This window comes from Rhipicephalus sanguineus, chromosome 3 (genome assembly GCF_013339695.2).
Source record: "Rhipicephalus sanguineus isolate Rsan-2018 chromosome 3, BIME_Rsan_1.4, whole genome shotgun sequence".
Taxonomy (NCBI): Eukaryota; Metazoa; Arthropoda; class Arachnida; order Ixodida; family Ixodidae; genus Rhipicephalus; species Rhipicephalus sanguineus.
The window spans coordinates 131,377,079-131,398,042 of NC_051178.1; the positions used below are offsets into that span (position 1 = coordinate 131,377,079).

Sequence of the window (20,964 nt, forward strand, 5' to 3'; positions counted from 1 at the left end):
GATGTGTGCGCATGCCAATATCTACGCCAGCCTTGTCGCAAACTCTTCAGCTCTTCGGCGGCACGTGCTTGCTGCGTTCAATCAGTTTTGAGCGCTTGAACCTCCAACCCCACTGGCTACGCCAATGTCGTTAGATCATGCACATGCAGTTGTTACCACCTTCAACACGGCCAAAGACCGAAACATCCGAAGCTCTTTTTTTACGATAAAGCTCTTCTATACTCCCGGCGTAAACACCCACTCACCAATCCTGTCACGGTTAACTGTCCCAAAACCTCGCGGAAACTTCTTCCGGGTACGAAAGCTCTGCCACCGCTAACTACACTGAAAGTTCTTTTCGGAAGATGAAAGCCTTGTAGCTATAGCTGGCGCTCGCGGTACGACTAATATCAAAGTGACGGAAGCAGTGAAGCGATACGCCGTTACGCGAAAGCTTATTATGCCCAGCCCCACATGCTCGGAGACCCATTTCGATCATGGTCCGAAGGCGGCCTGTTATTCTCGCTCGAATGACTTGTACCGTTTGTCCGTGTGGACGTCTAGGCGTGCAGGGGATGGAGGGAGACAGCGGCTGTCACGTACGCCATTGTGTTCGCAGACGATCCAGTACACGGCCAAGAACAAGGTCGTGCAGGCTGAGACGGCGAGCTGGCTTCCTGGAGAAAGGACGCATCGAGGCCGGCACCACGGACCAGTGGCGGAACGAGGATGCTCTACATCCCCCATACCGCCACGAACCTGCGCGGCTGCCACCTCATACGGATACAGTACGACGTATACGGAGTGATATATTACGTGTTCCGTTGTTCGCTGAAACCATAGTCGACTGTGATGTGCTATGCCATGCGTAATGTATATATAAGGGCCATTTAGCGTCGGGCAGCGTGGTAACTATGTTGCGACCGTCTGTCGAGAATGAAAGAATGATGTGAGTAAATGACACTGCGAATTCACCACACACGGCGATCAACGTGGACTACGTTCTGTGGTCTTACTTTGCGGGAACTACGATCTAATTCTGAAGCATTACAAACTTGGAAACGGCAGACTAATGTTTACTACGTGGTATTCCTGAAACCTGTAGGCAAGGCACGAGTGTATTTGCATACAGCCCACATCGGAACGCGGCTTCTGCAGCCGGCTATTGAACCCGTAACCACGAGTTCAGCAGTACAACGACATAGCTACTGAGCTAATGTGACAAATATATTTTTTAAATTTCACTTTTTTAAGATGTCACTTTTTACAACTTATATATAGTTCGCAGATTTAAGTACTATATATGAGGTCGCGCTACATAATGCGTTTTTTTAATGTTCGGAAAAGTTTTGTCATGAAGCCCAAATCAGCTTGATATCTCGAAGCTTGACTCGTGATTTTTACGCTTTTGAGTGGTGGTTCAAACTTCAGTCACTTTTTCTCAGGCCAGTGCAAACGATACATATTTGCACCACTGCCTTAGTCACGTGATTTTCGCACTTCAAGAGTGCCAGCTTTCTTGTGAGTTGTCAGCCTAACGCAGTTTATCCTCATCATTTGCTGTTTTGCTAAAGCACAACTCGGCCAACGAAACTGTACCTACAGCGGTGTCGTTTCGGGGCCTACAAAATTCGTATTATGAACGGTACTGTCGCGATACGTTGTTTTAGGCAACGCCCTTTCGTCGACTTAGCATTCTCTCTGACGCTTTGTGGACGCAGTTCATCATCTCGCCCAGGGACCGGGCAAGGAGATCCGCCTGCAGTTGCCAATCATGATGGCGACCTACCCGATAACGCAACAGCGACGGCACGCTGCAACGCAAGAAGGGCACCCACTACCCCACTGTGCTGCCCGTCTTCAGGCCCTGGCTGAACACCGACAAGTTCAAAGACGTAGCCGCAGCTTCCCAACTCGAGTGGTCGTCTATACGCTTCCTTAGAATCCCTGGATAGCTTTCTCTCCAGCGCCTTCTCCTGGTGTTACCATGGGAGGACTGTAAGGTCCACCGCGGCAGATGTGAATTGTGTGAGCATCGTTTAGTCCCTCGATAAGACAACGTTGGCAACTGTTTTCAGCTCCATGACATTTGCTCGCGATGCCCATTGTCGTTCTTATCTGCGCAGGCCTTTCATGTGCGCTGTGTCTCTATAGCTTTCGGCTAACAAACACAGGTGCTGACATAAGAGATGTGATTTGGGATTTGAAAGGCGCTCATTTCTGCAACACACGAGGGAGCGCGACGCAGCGTCCGGCAAAGAGAAGTCGGAGTCAATTCTCTGTACTCCTCACCTCCGCAATTGAGAGAGAGAGAGAGAGAGAGAGAGAAGGAGGAATACAGGGAAGCGAATATTTTAGGTTAATCCTTGTTGTTGCCAGCCTGATGACATTATAAAAAAATGAGTTTTTTCTCCAAGTGGAGTTAGCTGTAATGTTACCTACAGTGCCCAGCTTGCGATACTGCTGTTCCCACGTATCGCTGGCTTACTACGCTTTGCAACGCTTTGCAATCAGATCAATTTGAGACGGGGTTGTCGTGCGCGCTGCCGAAAAACTGATAAGGAATCTCTGTTTTCCGGCTTCTCAGAGAGCGCCAACCCGACAGCGCCTTGCACTTCAAAGAAACATGACCATTTCGTGAAACCTCACACATATCAACTTTGAATTCCCAAGTGTAGGAATTTAACGGGCGGATTAACATGTTTAGGCGTTTGAAAAGAAGGCTTTTATCCATCGATTCTAGACCTTTGCGAGCATGTAGGACTATATATTCTTGTTAATGTGTGCGTGTGTTCGTTACGAATAAGAGTAATTTAATTAACAAAAGCATGAACTGAATATCGCTCCAATTTCTCAAGCGTGCGTGCCTAGGTATATAAACCTTAAATAATCGCGACAAGAAGCAGCAATAGATTATATAAAGTATATTATGTGACACTAAAGTTTCCGGCTATATGTTGCCAAAGCGATCATCAAGCCTCTGTGGCAGTAACGAATAGTTGTATGTCAATTTCTTCTTTTCTGTACAGCGGGCGAATTCCTAAACTGTTGTTGTTCATATTTTGTAAAGCGCATTTCGAACATTTACTTTTACAGTGAATTTGCTTTGTCATTACTAACTAAATACTTCGGCTCATGGGAAGTAGTAAAACATGTTTCTCCGGGCAAACTTGTTTCAACAACAAGATTGTACCACGGCGCGTGAGTCGGCTTGTAATTACGATATCCCACAGTCCGGCATCCAGTGACGTTTATGTTACGTTTTGAAATATATGCTGGCGCTGACATGAGGCGGTACCTAACACAATAATTGTTTGAGGATCATAGCTAAGCTGACGGACTTATAGCTTCTCTCATTCGTTGTTTGTGCAATCTTTGCCTTGTTTCTTTACGCTCACCACACAATGAATCGCCACAGAAAGTTGTTTTCCTCGCTAGTATATGCTTCTGCAGCGCATCAATTCAAATGCGAAGGGAAATTACAAGTTCACGCAATTCTTGGTTTTGTTCCGAAGGGGCATAATTTTATCGTGGAAGCTAAAGAGAATCACCGAACCAATTTATTCCTGTAGCATAATTTTCTTTTCAAAACTTTAACTGCATTACAGAGACGGGAAGAAAAAAAAACAAAAAAAACCGTCACATATTACAGTTCCAAAATAAAAACCAGACTGCCTACTTCTCGAATTTAATTGCTAGAGCATATGAGTCCATGACGTCAGCTTGCGTCAGATTCTTTTTTTTTTTTGTTCATGCATTTCAGCATTCCTCGGGCAAGAAACAAGCCAAAAGTTGAATTTCGAGAATATTCTATTGTTGCGTAAACTCGCTTCATCGCTTAGCTCTCATCTAGAAACATGCAGGCGCTTTCAGAGTATGTGGCGTCGAGTGAATTTGTTGCGCACATACCGAAGCGTCGTCGCAACAACCCGTGTTCTATTTGTGCGTCGTTTCGTGGCTTACCGTGCCGTGCTCGGAGAGCGGTAAAACTTGCCTGTTTCTCGTTTTGCAGACCTAGAAGTACGCATTGCTTGAGAGTGCGCTTTTGTGTTCCTGTTACACAACGTGTAGGGGCCACTGCCCGCTTGTAAGCAAGCATAAAAGTCGAGCTGCCAGCCTATATACAAATGTATGCGAAATGTAGTTGGTTTGTACGAGTTAAGAAAGTGCTGCGCGCTCGCGTAAGAGTAACAAAAATAGGGTCTCTCGCTCTGGTCCACATAAGTGTTCTTCACAAAGCTATAGGACTGCCATTTTATGAAGCAGCAAATTGTCTGCTAAACGTCACCTCAAACGAATGCGAGTTCTGCGTGCTTTTTTTACACACATAGTGATTGAAGCGATTTTGTGAGGCTCGCTAAGGTTGCCCCGTAGTTCCGCACCCTTGACGGTAGAAGCAGGTTAGCGGGTTACAAGTTTAGAGATGATATAGGACGTTTTAACGCTTATGAAAGCTAGGTAAGTGCCGGCGTTTACAGGTAAGAGCAACGTTGTAAGAAAGTTGTCTCTTTTGGTTATTTATTTTTTAAATTATGAGCAAACGCAATAGACTTAGTCATGATGTGTACTGAGGACCTAGAATAAGGCCCTAGGTTCGGAAACTCGAGAGTGAAATTAGGTAGGAAACTAACCGTTGCAAACCCCCTCGAAGCTTGCTTTGTACGATTAATAAAATTTCTTTTTTAAAAAAGAGAATCCTCGACATTGATTCGAGTAACAATTTTGCGGGAACCTAAGCGCACACGGCGCGAATGAAGTTGGGCATTTAGGACAAAGTCTTGTGGTTGGTTCGGGAACTCCCACGTTGGTCGAGTTCGCAGAGGGCGGAAGGCTCCATGGCATAGCGTGGGTTTTGTTCAATGCAGGTGACATTTGTGTGACGCGAATGATGCTACATGACGTTTGTGTTATGTTGTTTCTATTTGTGCAAAATAAAGACGTACATGTGCATTGTTCTGGTATCAAAATGTCTTTCTTGAAATGATAAACCAGGTACAAAAAATCAAGCCACTTTCACCGCCGGGAAAGCCGTCGGGCAGCGAAGCTGGTGCCCCTTTCATTCGGTCCCTCGAAGTCTCTCCTTTCGTTTTGCCCAGTTACTTCTAATTCATTTCTTTGTTGTTTCTTCATTAAATGTAAGTCAGGCCTTTAGTTCCAGTCGACCGCTCTGGTTGGCGTGGTTTACCGGTGGACTCTGTCTTTCTTCTAAGTTTTTTCTATGACCCCCCAGTCTACCTTCTTCCATTTCAGAGGCAACAGCTCCCCTCTCAATCTACTGTTTGAATCGCCCGCCTTACGTAAGTTTCATCACGTGACAACCCTTTCAGACCACTCTTTGAATTACCCGCCTTACTTAATATTCATCAGGTGACCCGCTTTCAATCCCCTCTTTGAATCACCCGCCTTACAGAAAGGGGCGCGGCAACACTTTTCTCAGTTATAATGGAACAGACTCACTGTTAGCGCATGACGCTTCACGAATCGCATACCACAGAAATGTTTAGAATCAGTCAAGTACGAGCGGAGCGCTTCTCCTCTCTCCTCTCGTACAGCGAGCGCCCTGAAAGCTACACAGGGAGGAGGATGACAATGAGGGCCAGAAGATGCAGTCCTTCGTAAGCGCGCGTTGTGACTCTAGGAATTTTTTTTAACACGAAAGGTGTTTTAAGCCGGGATCCACCAAGACTTTCATGACGTATTTCTGTCACGGGACGTACGTCAGCGAAATGAATGCCATCAGATGGCAAAGAAAAAAAAAACATAAGAAAAAGTTCTGATGACGGGAGTCGAACCCATGACCTCTCGGTCCGCGACGATGGCTGGAGGGCGTTTAGCCCACTGAGCTACCGCCGAATTTTTTATTTCTTTCTTGAACTGAGCTACCGCCAAACACACATAACGGGGGCTACATGAACGCGCCTTTTATCTTTCACACTTTCCTCTCACAGTGCTCTTCGATGGATGGATGGATGCTGTGAGTGTCCCCTTTATAATGGGGCGGTGACATCTGTGTCACCAGGCTCGAAAAAAAAAAAAAAAGCGCGCCGTCGCTACGACCGTCCCATTCGGCGCGTTTCCAATGCAAGTTTAATTTCGTCAACGCTTTAACACATTGTGAGGTGGCAGCTTTGACCAAAGCCTCGCTCATAGTACTCATAGCATCCATCTATATCGAAAGATAGCTCTCCGACACTCGCCTGGCTGCCGCAACGCGTTCCCCACTTCGCCCTGTGAGAAGTAATGGCCAGGCTAGAGGGAACACACGACGCGCGTAGCGTTTCTCTTCGCATTTCACGACGCTTTGAAGGAGTGCATATCGAGTATCAGTGTTTATTATGTGCTTGTTGATGCCATCTTTGCGCGGGATTCCCCATATGCGGTGTTTACGTATATGTTGAGAACTTCAGCTACCGCAAGGGTTAAATCATGATCATGGGCGTTAGTCGTCGTTACGGAGTTGTGCCACTAGCGTCAACGTGAGTGCGATACGTTCACATCAAGCGGTGCTATATCTGCCAAACAGCATTAGACATTGTACAAGCTCTCATATACCCATGCACCATAAATAATAAACTAGTTCTGTGACGATACGTTGCACTTTCGTGTTATACCGATTCCTATGACGGAGGGATCAACCAACCATCTTTTTCCTTTTTTTTCGAACACGCGGCTTTGTCAGTGCGAGTGCGCGAGCGGGCACGTGGCGCCATCCCGCGGCGGCCATGCCAACTAAGCAGCTTACGATGCTCAAATCAGCCCCAACGGCGGTGACTTCGGTATATGGCGCAGTAATGTGGGTATATCGTATCATTTGTAGTGAGAAGAGGGAGCGATTTTTAGCTGACTTTGAGAATTAACTGTAAATTCCAGGCCTCGTGCTGCGCTATAATGTTCTAAGGAGCCTCGACTACTAATCGGCAGCGTTTTCTGACCATGCTAAAAAATAATATCTGGAGTTTAACGTCCCAAAACCACGATATGATTATGAGAGACGCCGTAGTGGAGGGCTCCGGAAATTTCGACCACTTGGGGTTCTTTAACGTGCACCTAAATCTAAGCACACCGGCCTCAAACATTTTTGCCTCCATCGAAAATGCAGCCGCCGCAGCCGGGATTCGATCATGCTTAAAAAGTGTTGAACTCTGAAATTGGGTTTCCTGGCCCCTTTAAAGTTCATGCTCAAAAGTGTTGAACTTTTAAGGGGCCATGACACCCAATTTTCGATCATAATCTGTGTTCTGTCGGTTAATCCTTGGTCATTCACAAACAAGCTGGCAAAATTTTAGCGCATTTTGTCGCGCACTTAATTTATAATATAATATTTTTAAACACACGAGCAGCCTGACAGTCGGGCAACACTGACGCACTCGCGAGCCGTGACGAGCTGCTTGCTTTGCGAGCGTCTGCATTCTGGCAAACGATTTGTTCCGTGGTCATCTGCGCGTTCAATCAAGCTATTTCATCTTTCTTTAGCTTGGCATTGAAATTCAACGATTTCAGCTGTTGAAACTTTTGGGGGCAGAAAACGACGACGCCGCTCCGTGTAGCAGATGACGTCACACACGCCATGGCGAAATGGCGGTCGCCGGCTGTGGGCGGCATGGTGGGCGGAGTTTATAGCCGGCGACTTCTAGGACTCATTTTGCACCGAAACATTCTTTTACAGGCCAATTTTTAAATATGTATAGGTATAATAGACCCTCTACTTATATTTTTCGCTGAAAACCGCAAATTGTTGGGTGACCGTGTCATGGCCCCCTTTAAGTTTTATCACGGTACCCGCTTTCAATCCCCCTTTTGACATGACCAGGATTTGGGGACATATGCACGTAGCCCATCTGTCGTCGGGGACTGCGGTGGCCTGCCGTAACTGAATGGGAAATAGGCGAAAAAAAATCATATCTGACGAAAAAATACAGAAATCAAGAACGACTCCCGGTCTATACAGCAGAGACTTATTTGAACTATTCTGTTAAAATTACAGTGTGGCGCTACAAAACCGCGTGGCTTCCCAGAGTGTTTAAAATTTACAATGGGGCCCCATGTATTTCTAATGGGCGGTGTTCAATTGCCCTGGGAAGCCACAGGCTTTGTAGTGCGATACTGCAATTTTACCAAAAGTTCCAGTAAGGTCTCTACTATATAGAACCCCGAGTCGTTTTTGATAGCTTGCTTTTTCAAGAGATATGATTTTTTTCGCACATCTCCCATTCGTTACGGCAGGAGGCCGTCGTTAACGCCGAGAGATGGCGCCACGCACAGATGTCCGCAAATCCTGGGAATGATCGCCCACCTTACTTTAATTAAGCTTCATCACGTGACCCCTTTCCCTCTCCTCTTTCAACAGACCCCCCTTCCTCTCCACCCTGGTCACGTGACCTTTTTTTGGCGTGACCATGCCAACGGTGCCGACGGCACAGAAACCGCATATACAACTTCGATATAAAAGTCGTCTAATTCAGAAAAGTAACACTGTCTGACGTACTTGGCTCTTCAGTACCCACTGCCTTTGCCTATATTCATCATCGCATAAATGAAAACTTTACTACATGAACGTAAACGCACACAACAAAAAAAATCATTTTCTCGTCAAAATTTTTACTGCCGAATAGGGCAATGAACAATCGTTTTACGAAAAGTCTTGCTTCTGTAGCGGCAGCAGTTCCGACAAGAAGGCAACCGCATCGTGAGAAACAAACTATGACACAGAGGTTGACATTCAGCTACGTTCATGCAGAAAAGTAACACAATAATAATATCTGGGGTTTAACGTCCCAAAACCAAAAGTAACACACTACGTGCAAGTCACACATGCATGTCAAAATATGTTATTGCGTCAGCTAACATCTTGCGGTTACGCCTTCCAACATAGGGAAGTTCTTCGATGTCACGTTTTAAATACAACTAATGTTACCAGCTTCAAGGCCAGTGGGCGACCATGTAGTAGTTGAACTTCTTTGAGCGGAACACCCAGGCTATGGACTCAGCACTTGCATTCATTCATGTTGCCAGCATAATCGTCATCATCTGCTGTATGTATGTATGTATGTATGTATGTATGTATGTATGTATGTATGTATGTATGTATGTATGTATGTATGTATGTATGTATGTATGTATGTATGTATGTATTATGTATGTATGTATGTATGTATGTATGTATGCATGTATGTATGTAGCGTGCAGATATTCTGCAGCGTGTATTCTGTACTTTTGGACGGTAGTTAACAGGTACAAAATTAATCTGATTTCCAATGGCTCCTCAAGGCGAGTGCTATATTAACATATATGCAATAAAAGAAACTGCTAGCAGACTAACAACATTCAATGCTTTATTTCATAATAAAAATTGAAAAAAGTACAAAGCATACTAAAACACATTTGCGCTGGGTCACATAATTTACGTCAGCACTCTGGATAATAGACAAGTGCATCGAGAGAGAATATGCATCTCGCAAAATACCACACAGAACGCTGCGACTCATTCAAAGTGCTCTTCTTGCACACAGCGTAGAGGCGAAAAAATACTTAACGCACGCGAAAGACGGTGGCAGAATTTGCTTAAAGGCGGTGCGATTTGTTTGTTCGGAAATAGGTTAAACGCTGTTCCATTCGGCTGGCATTCACATTGGACAAGGCGCGAAATGGTTACGTAAGTACGTTACACGTCCGCAACATCACCTCGATTGTAAGAGCTTGATGTAAAAGGCACGTACCGAAAGGCACACGCAAATCATTCGAGCAGAATGTATTAAGCACATCAAGATACACTGCGCAAAAGAGTTGAGCGTGAAAGGCTTTTGTGGTATACCCAATGTAATTATAAATCAAAGTCGCAAGTTTGCTAAACGACGCCAAGCTTGCAATGCTTCAGTCACGTCTGCCAAGAAACATTGTTTCATGATGCCGGTAACAAGAAGCGTCGATCTCAGTGCTGCACCTGGAAGTGTGCCTAACTACTCGCTTCGGGTCGTGACCTCAAAGATCAGATCACACGTGCACTACCAGTTGCTTTCGGGTTATCAAGCGCGGCAACTCATTGAAGCTTGGTCCCCAAGATCGGGCTGCTTCAATCAGACACCGCGCTTGATATCTCGAAAGCAACTGGTATGGTCCCCACCGCACAGACTCAAACGCAAGAAATCCGCGACTCTGTTTAGTTTTGTCTGCCCTCAATCCTTGCTTTGCTGTTTTCTGTTGGTGTGTTGATTGCTCAAGTAACACAAGCTGGCCCAGCCAGTAGTAATGTTCACTTTAAAATATTGGGCTACTTCTAACAAGTGCTCACGTTTCAAGAACCTCAAGGGCCTAGCGGACGGGCCGGCCTTTGACGAGGTAGTGGCGTTTGCGGACGTTTCTCATTTTCAACCACACTGACTCGGTGCGAAAAGCAATGGCCACTTTCGAAGGCAAAAGTCGCCATTCGGAAGTGACTTTAAGAGAAAACAAAATAAAAGATAAAAGAAATGTGCGGAGTGCAGGGAGTGAGCGTTGCAAGCCTTTCGGCACCGAGAAGGCACACGCAGCCAGCTCCCGTCTCGCTGTCCACCAGAGCACGGTACAGAAAGGCGTCGCTTGGGCGAAGCTGTGGGTGCAGGCTTTCTTCGGCACCCCGAAACTCACAGTCTGGTAACTTGACGCTTAAGCTCCTCGTACGTGGGAATGTTCTGGAAAAAGAACACGACGACGTCGCCCAGACGAAAGAGTTATAAATCCGAACAGAAATCGAGAGAGAAATCGTCGTGTGCAAATGAACCTTTCGACATGCAGTGCTGAGCAAGTGAGTCATCTCTTTGCGCGTCCAATACGCAGCCAAATGAATTTCGTTGTGTCTCATTCATTTGACTGTGTCAAACAAAGCAACGAGCCCCTCCAACAATTCCCTTCTGTCGTTATTTCAAGTAAGTAACAAAACTTCAGCTCGCCCTGTTTTCAATAAAGTGAATTTTCACTGTTCCGCCTCGGTTCAAGGATTAGAAGTTACAAGAGCTATGGTGATAGACAGTTGTAACATTTCTGTGTAATGCTTTATACATTACGACGAGCTGTATGCTCGGACAACAAGACCTAATTTAATTTATAAGATCGCGAACGCATCCGTTTTTGATACAGCTATTCATGAGGAGTATCGTCCTATTAATCAACAATTTCAATTGTTTCAATAATAAATATTTGTTCAACTTCTTAGACGTACAAAGCTACAAAATGTGTCCGCTTCCTCCCTTGTTTTTGTTTCGTAGAATTGTGGGAAAAGCTAGCATTTATGTTTAATTTTACAGCATGCGTAGTTCTATGTTCGCGTCTCAACTTTAGCAGCTATTTAAAGTTAAAATAAAAAAAATTCTATCATTGTTTTCGTTTAGAGGCGACAATATAACTCTCCACAGTGACATAGATGTAGTCATAATGTTCAAGTCGTGACGCCAGCAATAGACTTTGGAACTCATTTATCATTGTAAGAACTTTTCAGTTAATAGGTTAACGAGAACGCAATTGCATTATCGTAGCATTTAGACATGACTCACTCGCTATAATTCCTAGTGAACGGCCAGCTATGTTGTTTCATTGTGCGAGGTGAAAATAACAATACGTGCATACAGCAAGCGTACTAAGCTTGTGCAGTTTTCCAAGCGAACGTGTTCCGCAAGGTGTTCTATTTCTAAAAGATTTCTAGTCTACGAAAATTCGCGGTGGCTGCACAATACAACGGACAAGAGAGAAACACACTAAAAGATGATTTTATATTTCGTTTCTTCACCTCTGAAACCTCAAATTCGTATGGTCAAAGTTGAGCTCTAAGAAGCGAAGGAACCAAGGATAAGACGTTCTTGAATGTCCCTTTGTCTTGTCCAGTAAACGTGCTTCACGCTAATCAATGCGGGTTTCTCGATAGACGTGGGCTGGTTAAAGTTATGTAGTGCATTAAGACGTTGTCGACAACGCATACACCTAAAAACTGAATGAGAGAGATGTTCTGCCGGCATTCGTTACAATAACACTACTCTAATGGCGTCTACAACATCAATCTATGATTTAAACCTACTTTAGGTTTAGGCTTAGGTCATAGTAGTCTTGATGAATTGCAAGTCAATAAACATGCAGTGCCCCCATTGTGTCAACGCAGATTAGGATCACAATATAAGAACCACCAAGGCAGGACTATTTTATTAAGTTTTACCAGCGCTACTACGGGATACTTCAGAAGTTTAAAGAGAAATGGGGGTGGGGAGGGCGTTTAATAAAGGCATTCACAAAACATCAAGACCATGCTGTGGCATTCAGTGTAAGCAACTGCAATTGAAATGGGATAAGGATGCATGTGCTGGGAAACTCGGGGGTTGGTTCCACGTTAGGTTAATGTTCATGCATTTCTAAATAGGTGGCTTGAACTATACTACACTGTCCCATCAAAACGAGTCACGTGATCGCCCCATACGAGAGCTTTGCTTCATGCACATGCCGTATGTCCAACTGCAGCGATGCGAAATGACCCCACGTGCGTGAACCCTAGATTTAAATCGCCATATACTTCTTCCGTTTTCACCTCCACGCGTCCGGCGTGCTGCTCCTGAGGAGAAACCGCAAGATTGAGCTGATGTAGCGAAATGTTCTTTTTTAAAATTAAACTAACAGCTATTGTTCGGCGCCACTGCGTCAATGTAAGTAATGGGTCGCCTATAACAACGTCAGGATACTAATTTTTGTGTCTTCACCTACGCCGAGACATCAACGTATATATAGAAGCGCCGCGGAATACTACTAATCACATCATGTCTGTCATAACACGAAAGTAATATCTAAAGTCAGGCAGCCACACCTCCACAACGGCTTCCAACCACACGCGAAGATCGAAAAATGCGAGGCAAAAGATTACGCAGTTCGCGAAATTGCAAGCCAAATTGTACTTATCATCAGTATGCGTGCGCGTGAGAAAATGAGCGCTCAAATAACAACTCTGATATTACTTTTTATGGTGTTGGCTTGTATGGTATCCTACAGGTGCTGAGCTCTAAGACACAATTACCTAGATGCACCCATTTTAATAGAGGCGATCAAAGATTCCAAATGAGGATACCACATGCCGGTTCATGCGAAAGACGAAAAAAAAAAACAGATCAACTGTTGCAACCTCATACAATGTTTACCACACTACGTTCAGAAGTGGTTTTCAGCACTCATTTTCTCTGCGTAAGCAGCGTGGAGAGTTAGTAGCGAAGCCAGGGCGAACCGGACAGTGCCGGCGTGGTTAGAACCCAACGTACGTACGGGCCATGCCAACAACGATATTTGGGATTGGCGCAGCGACCAGCGGCCGTGTTTATCGGCTCTTCTGCACGGCCGCCAGCGGGGACAGGACGAGTGAGCAAGAAGAGAAACGCATCAAAAATTCTGTCAACACCGAGGAAGATTCGCAAGAGATGTTTACGTGAATGCGACATCTGCGCATCGCATCGTTTCCGTTTAGCGCATCGTGTTCGACGCAAAAGTGGCTAATACGGTCAGTAAGTACAGGTGAATGATAACTCGACATTAAGAAAGGACTTTTATAGCTTGCTCAACATCGGTTTATATTTACGATGTGAAATGCGAGACGGTTTATCTGAGCTCACATAAGGCGTACAGCCGAAGCCCATGCATGGGTTCGGCGGAAACACGCAATGCTATACTTCGTGTTTCACTGATGCGACGCTAAGCACCGCTGCCGTCAGTCGAGACGATCGCGCTTCTGTCGCATTCACGTATACACGGACAATACATATGCATTTGTAACGCGTAGTTTGTGGCTCGACATTGATCGTAACTCGACGTAGACGCTAATTAACAGTTAAGAAAATCGTACTTTGTTTCTACTAATGCGCTGAACATTACTACTGCTCTCTTACTACTGACAGCTACTACCGCACATTCGCGACAATATTTCAACGATTCTCTCAGCGATGAGTGAAAATGCCATAAGGACTACGTGTTAGAGCCTACATCATTCCAGTCGTGTTAGACGTTATCTCATGCATATTCATACAGCTATAGTTATGACATGCTACAAGATGCAAATGGGTAATGCCCACCAAATAGTCGTCCAACTATAATTGAATAAAACAACACGCAGCTAGCCTTCTGATAAGCCGAGTGCACCAAATAATATACTTCAACGTACAAATAAGACGGATTTGTCTACGTCATTAAAAAGAAGTCCCACATATAACGAGGCTGGTCGTTTATATATCTATTTCACTACTTTCATCATAGGCCGACTGAACGTCCTGCGTGTTAAACGCGTCACGACTAGCACTTTCAAAAAACCAGATTTACAATATTAAAGAATCCTCTATTTGTTTTCTTCTGTGCGAACATCTACATGCTAAACAACCATATTTTATAGTAGAGATTAGCAAGGCTAAAGCAAGAGCTGACTTCAAAATTTCTCGAACAGTCGCAAAATAACGCGTACAACGTCATTTGCCACGTTAAACTTGCAAAACGAAAGGGACACTTTATCGTCCCAGTAACGAATTACCGAATGCATTATGTAATTCTCGTAGAGAACAATTCTGTCTGGTTTTACGTTCATGCACCCGTAAACTAAATAAAATAACAATGAGAGAGTATAGATATCGTCGAGCGAAGTATGCAGAATAGCAGCGTGCGTACCTCCCAAAGGTTGGGGTCCCAGTGATCGAAGAGTGCCGTAAATGCATCCGGCTCCTGAGCCTGGTTCACAGTGATGATGGCAGTGCTGTTCAGATCCCGCTCTGTTGGGTCTGTCTTCACGTACTCCTGCGAATCGATTCACAACTTACGTCAGGACACTGCTTGGAAATTACGAAATTGGCGCATGGGGCTATTTCTGCCTTCGGCCGTTGGATCGCCTACGGAATGCGTCCAGCTTGAGGTGTGAGGAATGAACACATTGATATCCCATTTATTCGGGATTAGCATCACATTTAAATTTATTCAGGTCACTGGCAGCTCTGAGATTCACAGGCACGCAATAGGCAGCACACCTGACATTTACTCCTTAGGTTAATTAACCCTCGATGTATTTAGTTTTTCGTTTATCTTTTTGTCGCTGCGTGTATAATAAAAATGCACACCACTTAGCAGCTGCCTTAGCAACTGGCTTAAACTAAGCAGCTGCTAAGTGGTGTAAAAACACCACTCAGCTCCTTAAAACTAAGCGTAGGTGAACTATCTTTGCTACACTGAAAGGAGGCGGGTTGGGGGGGGAGGGGAGGGAGGAAGGAGAGATATAAAGTACACATACTGATCTACTATGACCCATTAAGAAAATGTCCAACTGAAACCAGCACGGCACCAAGAGTTTCCATTGGAAATGAGCAAAAAATGAAAAAAGAAAACTAGCGCCATACCATGGCCACCTCGAGCGACTTGGTCCTCTCCTCCTCGGTGGAGCCCTTGCCGATCCAGACGTAGATCTCGTCTCCGCTGTCCAGCATCATGACGTCATTCACGTCCAGATCCTGCGTAGTACCGCAGCAAGTGAGTTCGCGAAGTGAGCTCTAGCCCGCGCTGCGTTTTTGAATGAAGTCTCCCGACTTCAGTGCAATATATTTATCTCTTCGATTAGCTCGCCATTCTACAGCTACGTGTCGGTGAAGCCCCCGTACACCGTTTGCTCGGAACTCACTGCGAACTAAACAGCAAAGCGGATAAGAAAGCGTGCTGACGCCCCTACCGCATAGTCGACGCTGTAATTGGTCACATAAGTTCGAGGCATAACGCGCTAAGGCGCAAAGGCACGCTTTCCTTCTCTTTATAGCAGTGTTCAAATATGAATATTTCCTAATCGAATCGCATGAGAACATATAACGAAAGCTAGATACTAATAACGAACGCCAACTATACTTCACAGAAAATATATAATCATATAAAGTTTTTTTAATATATTTAATGCATGACTATATTATATTGCGAGAACCTAAATGTCGTTTAAGTTTTCTGGAACAACACGACAATTTGGCGGTAATGTAGCACGAAAACAGCCCGTCATCAAACGCATTTAAAGTTGTATAGAATTGCAGGGCACTGCGTTCATGAAGTAGCGTATTTGGTGTCGTGTCCAAACCGAAACGAATATCTATTATGTTTAGATATTGAAAACCATTAAGAGAGAAAAGACTACTCAAAATGTCTTCGAAATCTTGAAGTTTCGCACGCTTCTATTTTTTTTTTCACTTTTTCTCCATGAAAAGAGGGAATATTGACCTGATGGACCAGTGGTGAGTAGTGGGGTTTGCCCAATTTATGTAGCACATACGTCTTTGATCACTAACAAACGAAATGCCCCAGTCATATAAAGCTTGGCTGTAAAACACGTAGAGATTCTTTTCCAAGATGGAGACCGTGCGTACCACTTTAACATAACGAAAGTGAATACAGTAGAGTTCGCGATGATCGAATGAAAGTTAGGTGCGTACCTCCTGGGTGAAGTTGCAGATCTCGATGACGCGCAGCCTTCCGGTGGCCGTGGAGCACTTGAAGAGGCGGGGTTCGAGCAGCGGGTTGTGCACCTCCTGGTGGCCCTTTTTGTAGTCGCCCTTGCCGCCGATCGACTTCCAGAACTCGTCCGGCTCCGATCCTTCTTTCACTTCCACCGCCTGCCTGCACACCGAAACGCGCGTACGACATCTGTGCTCGGAGATTCGAACTCTATAGCTGAGACTCCACACACAGTGCTATTTCTGTTATACTGATGCAGAGTTTCCGTACAGAAGGAAACTTAGAGGTGTTCGGCCGCTGTGAGGTGTGCACTCAAACAGTTTAACAAGTCGTCAAATCTTTTTTTTTTTTTTACGCAAGAGCGCGTAATTGCAAACCTTATTCTGATGCTTTATTCGCCAAGTTTCACTATCTTTTTAAAACATTCAATACCAAAAACGAAATGTATGTTCTGTACAACTGCTGCAACTCGTCGTTTTTTTTTTATCTCTTCAAATCGACGATGCTCCACTGATATCTGTTCAGAGCTGATTTGATGGGATGGCGTCGGCGTCTGGCATACTATTGAGTAGATAAGTCAACCTTCAACAGCTTAATGTTTTTCTTCAATTTCTAACATGCACGTAACAAAGAACTAAATATTAGCAACAATATTTACTCAGTGATGAACCCAAACGCAACATTTCGGTGTGCTATTCTCACGTTCGAATGCAGTTAAAATGTAAAAGCAAGAAAATGTTTTAGATATGAATTCAAGACAAAGTGGTGTCTGAATACCGAACTGTTGGACTGAATATGAACTTTTCTATCAATATATGAGCCCATGTTTTCATAGCTTACCGGTCTGGCGACACAAGCTTCGCCACATTGTGGCCCATGGTAATCTCCGACGGGTCGGCGAACTGCGATTATGCAACAGAGACGGAGTCAAGAGCCAACCAACGCGCACATCTTCGAATATTTTCGGACGAATATATGCGACAAACAGAGTACTTCAACTCACTTAGTACCAAAGCTGCAAGCGACATGCAGCACAACTTACCTCTCCCAGCCATAGGAAGGTAGTCTTTGGTGTCTCTAGCACAAAGACGTCCTCGGAATTCAATGAAGCCGCCACTTCATCTACCTGCGAGTACGTTACAGCAGGTGATACAGTTTGACATTATACTGGCGTACCATTCAAATCATGACATAAGACATAATGCATAACCGCGTGTATACAAACTACAGTGCAAAATGGCGGCGCGAAAGTCACGCAAGCTTTTGTGCAAAGGCACGTCCTAACATCCCCATCCGGAAGAGATGCACTGCGCAAGTGCGCTATCCTATACCGCATTGAAATGAGACCTCGCAGATCGGTGTATTAGGATTGCAACAAATGCGCCAACGCACTGCATGTATCCCTACTGCGAACACCACGGAGCATGGTACTTCTCTTCGTGTCTCAACCCTTTAAAACATCCACCGTTTCCTACACATAAAGCGATTGAACCACTCTACCACAGTAGCTACACTTGACACTATGACCACAACTCGTGACCCAAGAAAAGCACGTCAGGTCGACACAACAAGACTCGGCATCACAACAATTGTTCAAGCTGGACCTCGGCAACAACGACTCTAAGAGTCATTTGTAAATAAGGCGTTTCTCGCTCACTCCCTTTGACGGCATCTTAAGTACATTTGGAAACGATATAGACGTCATGCACGTAGAAGGATAGGGATCAAGAGAGCTGATGTAATTTTCGCAGGCAGCTGCATTAGTGCGTTTGGTTGGTCAATTCGAAGTGGCAGAAAACCTTCCAGCTTTATCGCTCTAAGACGTCTCCGTAATCACTGCTGTACGCAATATCACATAATAACAAAATGCGTTTGGTCTTTTGTAGAGCCAAGTGGGTGTAACGATTGCCGCATCGCTAGCCGCAGAACTTGCCTGGACTGCCCGGACGTCGACGTCTGACGTTCCCTTGACGTGGAACATGCGCGTTCCGTCAACGTCGTACGTGTCGTGGTCCCTGAGGTTGCGGAATCCGCTGGCGTGTCCTCCGCTGAAGATGATCATGCGCCCCTTGAACATGCGCAGGAAGTGCTCCGGCTCGTGTCCTTGGACCACGCGCACCTGCACAGTGGTCGGAGATCAACGCAGCAGTTAATGTAAATCACTAAACATGTGTTCCAGAATGTGCAGTCTTCTTTAACTCTAAAATCTACCCAAGTGAACTAAATGTTCCCCAACTCTAGGGGCTAGTGCCATTTTAGACAATTAAACGGGACATTAGGGTCGCCTAAAGTTTTTCATTATGTAAAATTTTGCACATAGCAGCTGGTATCTTTCCTCTATTGGTGTAAAATCTAAAGAATTTTAACGTGATTTCTACAGACATACCTGAATGGCCTTTCCGCAGAGGTCGTTGTCCATCTTCACGGCCCAGATCGCAGAGGCGGCCTTTTCGTCTTGGCTGCTCTCGTTTCCCTGCGGTTGCAACATTCGAACATGTTATATAAAAGAATCCTGGTTTGAGCTAGTTGGTACTGGTTCATAACTGAGGAAACTCCCCATCTTCAGTTATGTCCCGTTCCTTGTGTTATGTGTCCTCGTTGAATTTGCGCTGAAAAGTTTCCTCAGTTATGCTATATAAAACGCAATAAAAAAAATACGCAAACGGTCATAGCGCATACCGGCATGCCGGATTAAGACATGATTTGTGGTCCCGCCATTGCGCCTGTAATGTCAAGCATGTCTTGTTAATCAGCGAGTATTAAACTAGCTTCACGTTGAGTGGCGTTGTGGTGTGGCGTTGAGTGCATGTGCCGAGAAACAAACGTATTTCAAACATCACACCCACTCGTTCTCGGAAACGGACAACGCGTTCTATCAGCTGCACCAGAGGGAAGGGCTAATTACGAAACCCGTAAAAAGGATAACATTTATCGTTTCACGAATACATGTACTTAGCACAGTCAGTTCGTTAAGACCCAAACGAAGCTGCCTCCGTGAGCTCGTTCCAGCATAACCAGCTTGGTTTGTCAGCAATTTAAGAGTAACCTGCGAATAAAGTAACAACTTTTAACTAAGAGAACGAGGCAACTTTTTAGGCTTCCTAGATACAGATATACTTCCCAGAAGACTTCCAAGTCATCGGTGATCTTCTAGACGTTCATTTACAACTACATCGATGTAATCGACGTACACGATCACTATTCCCTATGACAAGGTCAGATCAGTTTACAAACAATAGAAGCACAAGAAGATCTAGGAAAGAATACCAATATCTTCTACGGTACGAGACGAAGAAACCCGGAAAAGAGATCGGAGTTCCCTACCCTACTGACAAAAACTCAAGGCAAGCTCTCCACAAAGGGTCTCGAACAACGAGTATGCTGCAGGCCTCCACCACAATAAGCTTATTAGACAGCGTGGTCATCTATACATCAATAAACGATCACTGCAGCAGTCAAGCGTAAGCTTCCACTTTCGTCGAAAGGAGAAATACTACCTCATTCCGCTATTTTATTTGTCAATGTTCACAATAACAAAAAAAAAGAAACGGAAGGAAGCAAAATGGACCAGAGAACAAGCAGGGCGAACCGATATTCTAGTCCACATTAAGCGGGAAAACAGAGCTGGGCCGGCCACATAATGCGTAGCGTAGCTAATCGGTGGTGAGTTATAGCGACCGAATGAATACCGAGGCATGGGGAATGTAGCAGCAGAGGATGGAAGCGAATTAGATGGAGTGACAAAATTAAGAAACTCGCAGACATAAAATGGAATCATCTCGCATAAGATAGGGTAACCTACAGGTCATTAGGAGAGGCCCCCATCTGCAGTAGCATAGTCTGGTAATGACGATAGGATGAGTATGATCCCATATTTTATAGTCGACCCTTTACACTGCGAACTTTCTCGAAGTCCCTGGCGCCTGGTTAGATATATTACATGCGGTACGCAAAGCTGTGACCACGAAACAGAATATCAAATTATAGTTACTTCATTGGCTGGGCAACCTGCGCAGCCCCTGCAAACTGTACGCACCTGCCAGAAGTAGATGATGTAGCGCTCGCTGTAGCCCTTCTTGTAGGTGTACTTGATGACGTAGCTGTCCCCTCCGAAGAAGAAACCGTAGATGGCCGGGTCTATTGGAGCCAGCTCAAAGTTCTCCACGCGGAAGATCTGGAGCGAAAACAACGGCGACTTGAATAGAAAGCGCAGTCCGAAAAGAAATATTTACAAAAAGATATGTAGCAAATTGTGAGTGGCATCCGAATGATTAAAAAAAGAGAGTAATTTTAGGCATCCGCACTAGATTTCATTGTTTTTCATTCTGCTGTGAACTAGTGCCTAGCACGCGCCTTTCCACAAATAAATTGTCAAATGCGTGCCCGATGGCTTCCATGTTTTCTCAATAATCTTTGCACTGGCACTCTGTGTGTGAGCATTTATATGCACTCTCAACAAGAAAACTGTCCGCCCGTCCCTCTGTCACGTAAGGCGATCATCGCCATGAGGAAATAAATGTACAAAAG

General features: G+C 44.9%; 2 protein-coding genes across 3 annotated transcripts in view; one reads left to right on the forward strand and one right to left on the reverse strand.

Annotated features, from left to right (window-relative positions):
* LOC119387147 (arrestin domain-containing protein 4) overlaps window positions 1-2,456 on the forward strand; it is a 69,763-nt gene extending 67,307 nt beyond the window's left edge. The window contains exon 7 of one of the 2 annotated variants that reach the window (XR_007415392.1): window positions 2,190-2,456. The gene's annotated coding sequence lies outside the window, so the exon portion shown is untranslated. Of the gene's footprint in view, window positions 1-1,898; window positions 1,948-2,189 lie in introns of those variants that run through there. The other variant, XM_049413386.1, reaches the window with a different exon arrangement.
* LOC119385851 (gelsolin, cytoplasmic) overlaps window positions 1-20,964 on the reverse strand; it is a 65,120-nt gene that overhangs the window by 19,534 nt on the left and 24,622 nt on the right. The window contains exons 10-19 of the mRNA XM_049414134.1: window positions 20,474-20,611; window positions 18,824-18,910; window positions 18,367-18,556; window positions 17,480-17,559; window positions 17,278-17,339; window positions 16,416-16,599; window positions 15,348-15,458; window positions 14,629-14,754; window positions 10,603-10,646; window positions 1,769-1,793 (exon numbers count right to left, since the gene is read on the reverse strand). Coding sequence (XP_049270091.1) covers window positions 1,769-1,793; window positions 10,603-10,646; window positions 14,629-14,754; window positions 15,348-15,458; window positions 16,416-16,599; window positions 17,278-17,339; window positions 17,480-17,559; window positions 18,367-18,556; window positions 18,824-18,910; window positions 20,474-20,611 — 1,047 coding nt within the window. The remainder of the gene's footprint in view (window positions 1-1,768; window positions 1,794-10,602; window positions 10,647-14,628; window positions 14,755-15,347; window positions 15,459-16,415; window positions 16,600-17,277; window positions 17,340-17,479; window positions 17,560-18,366; window positions 18,557-18,823; window positions 18,911-20,473; window positions 20,612-20,964) is intronic.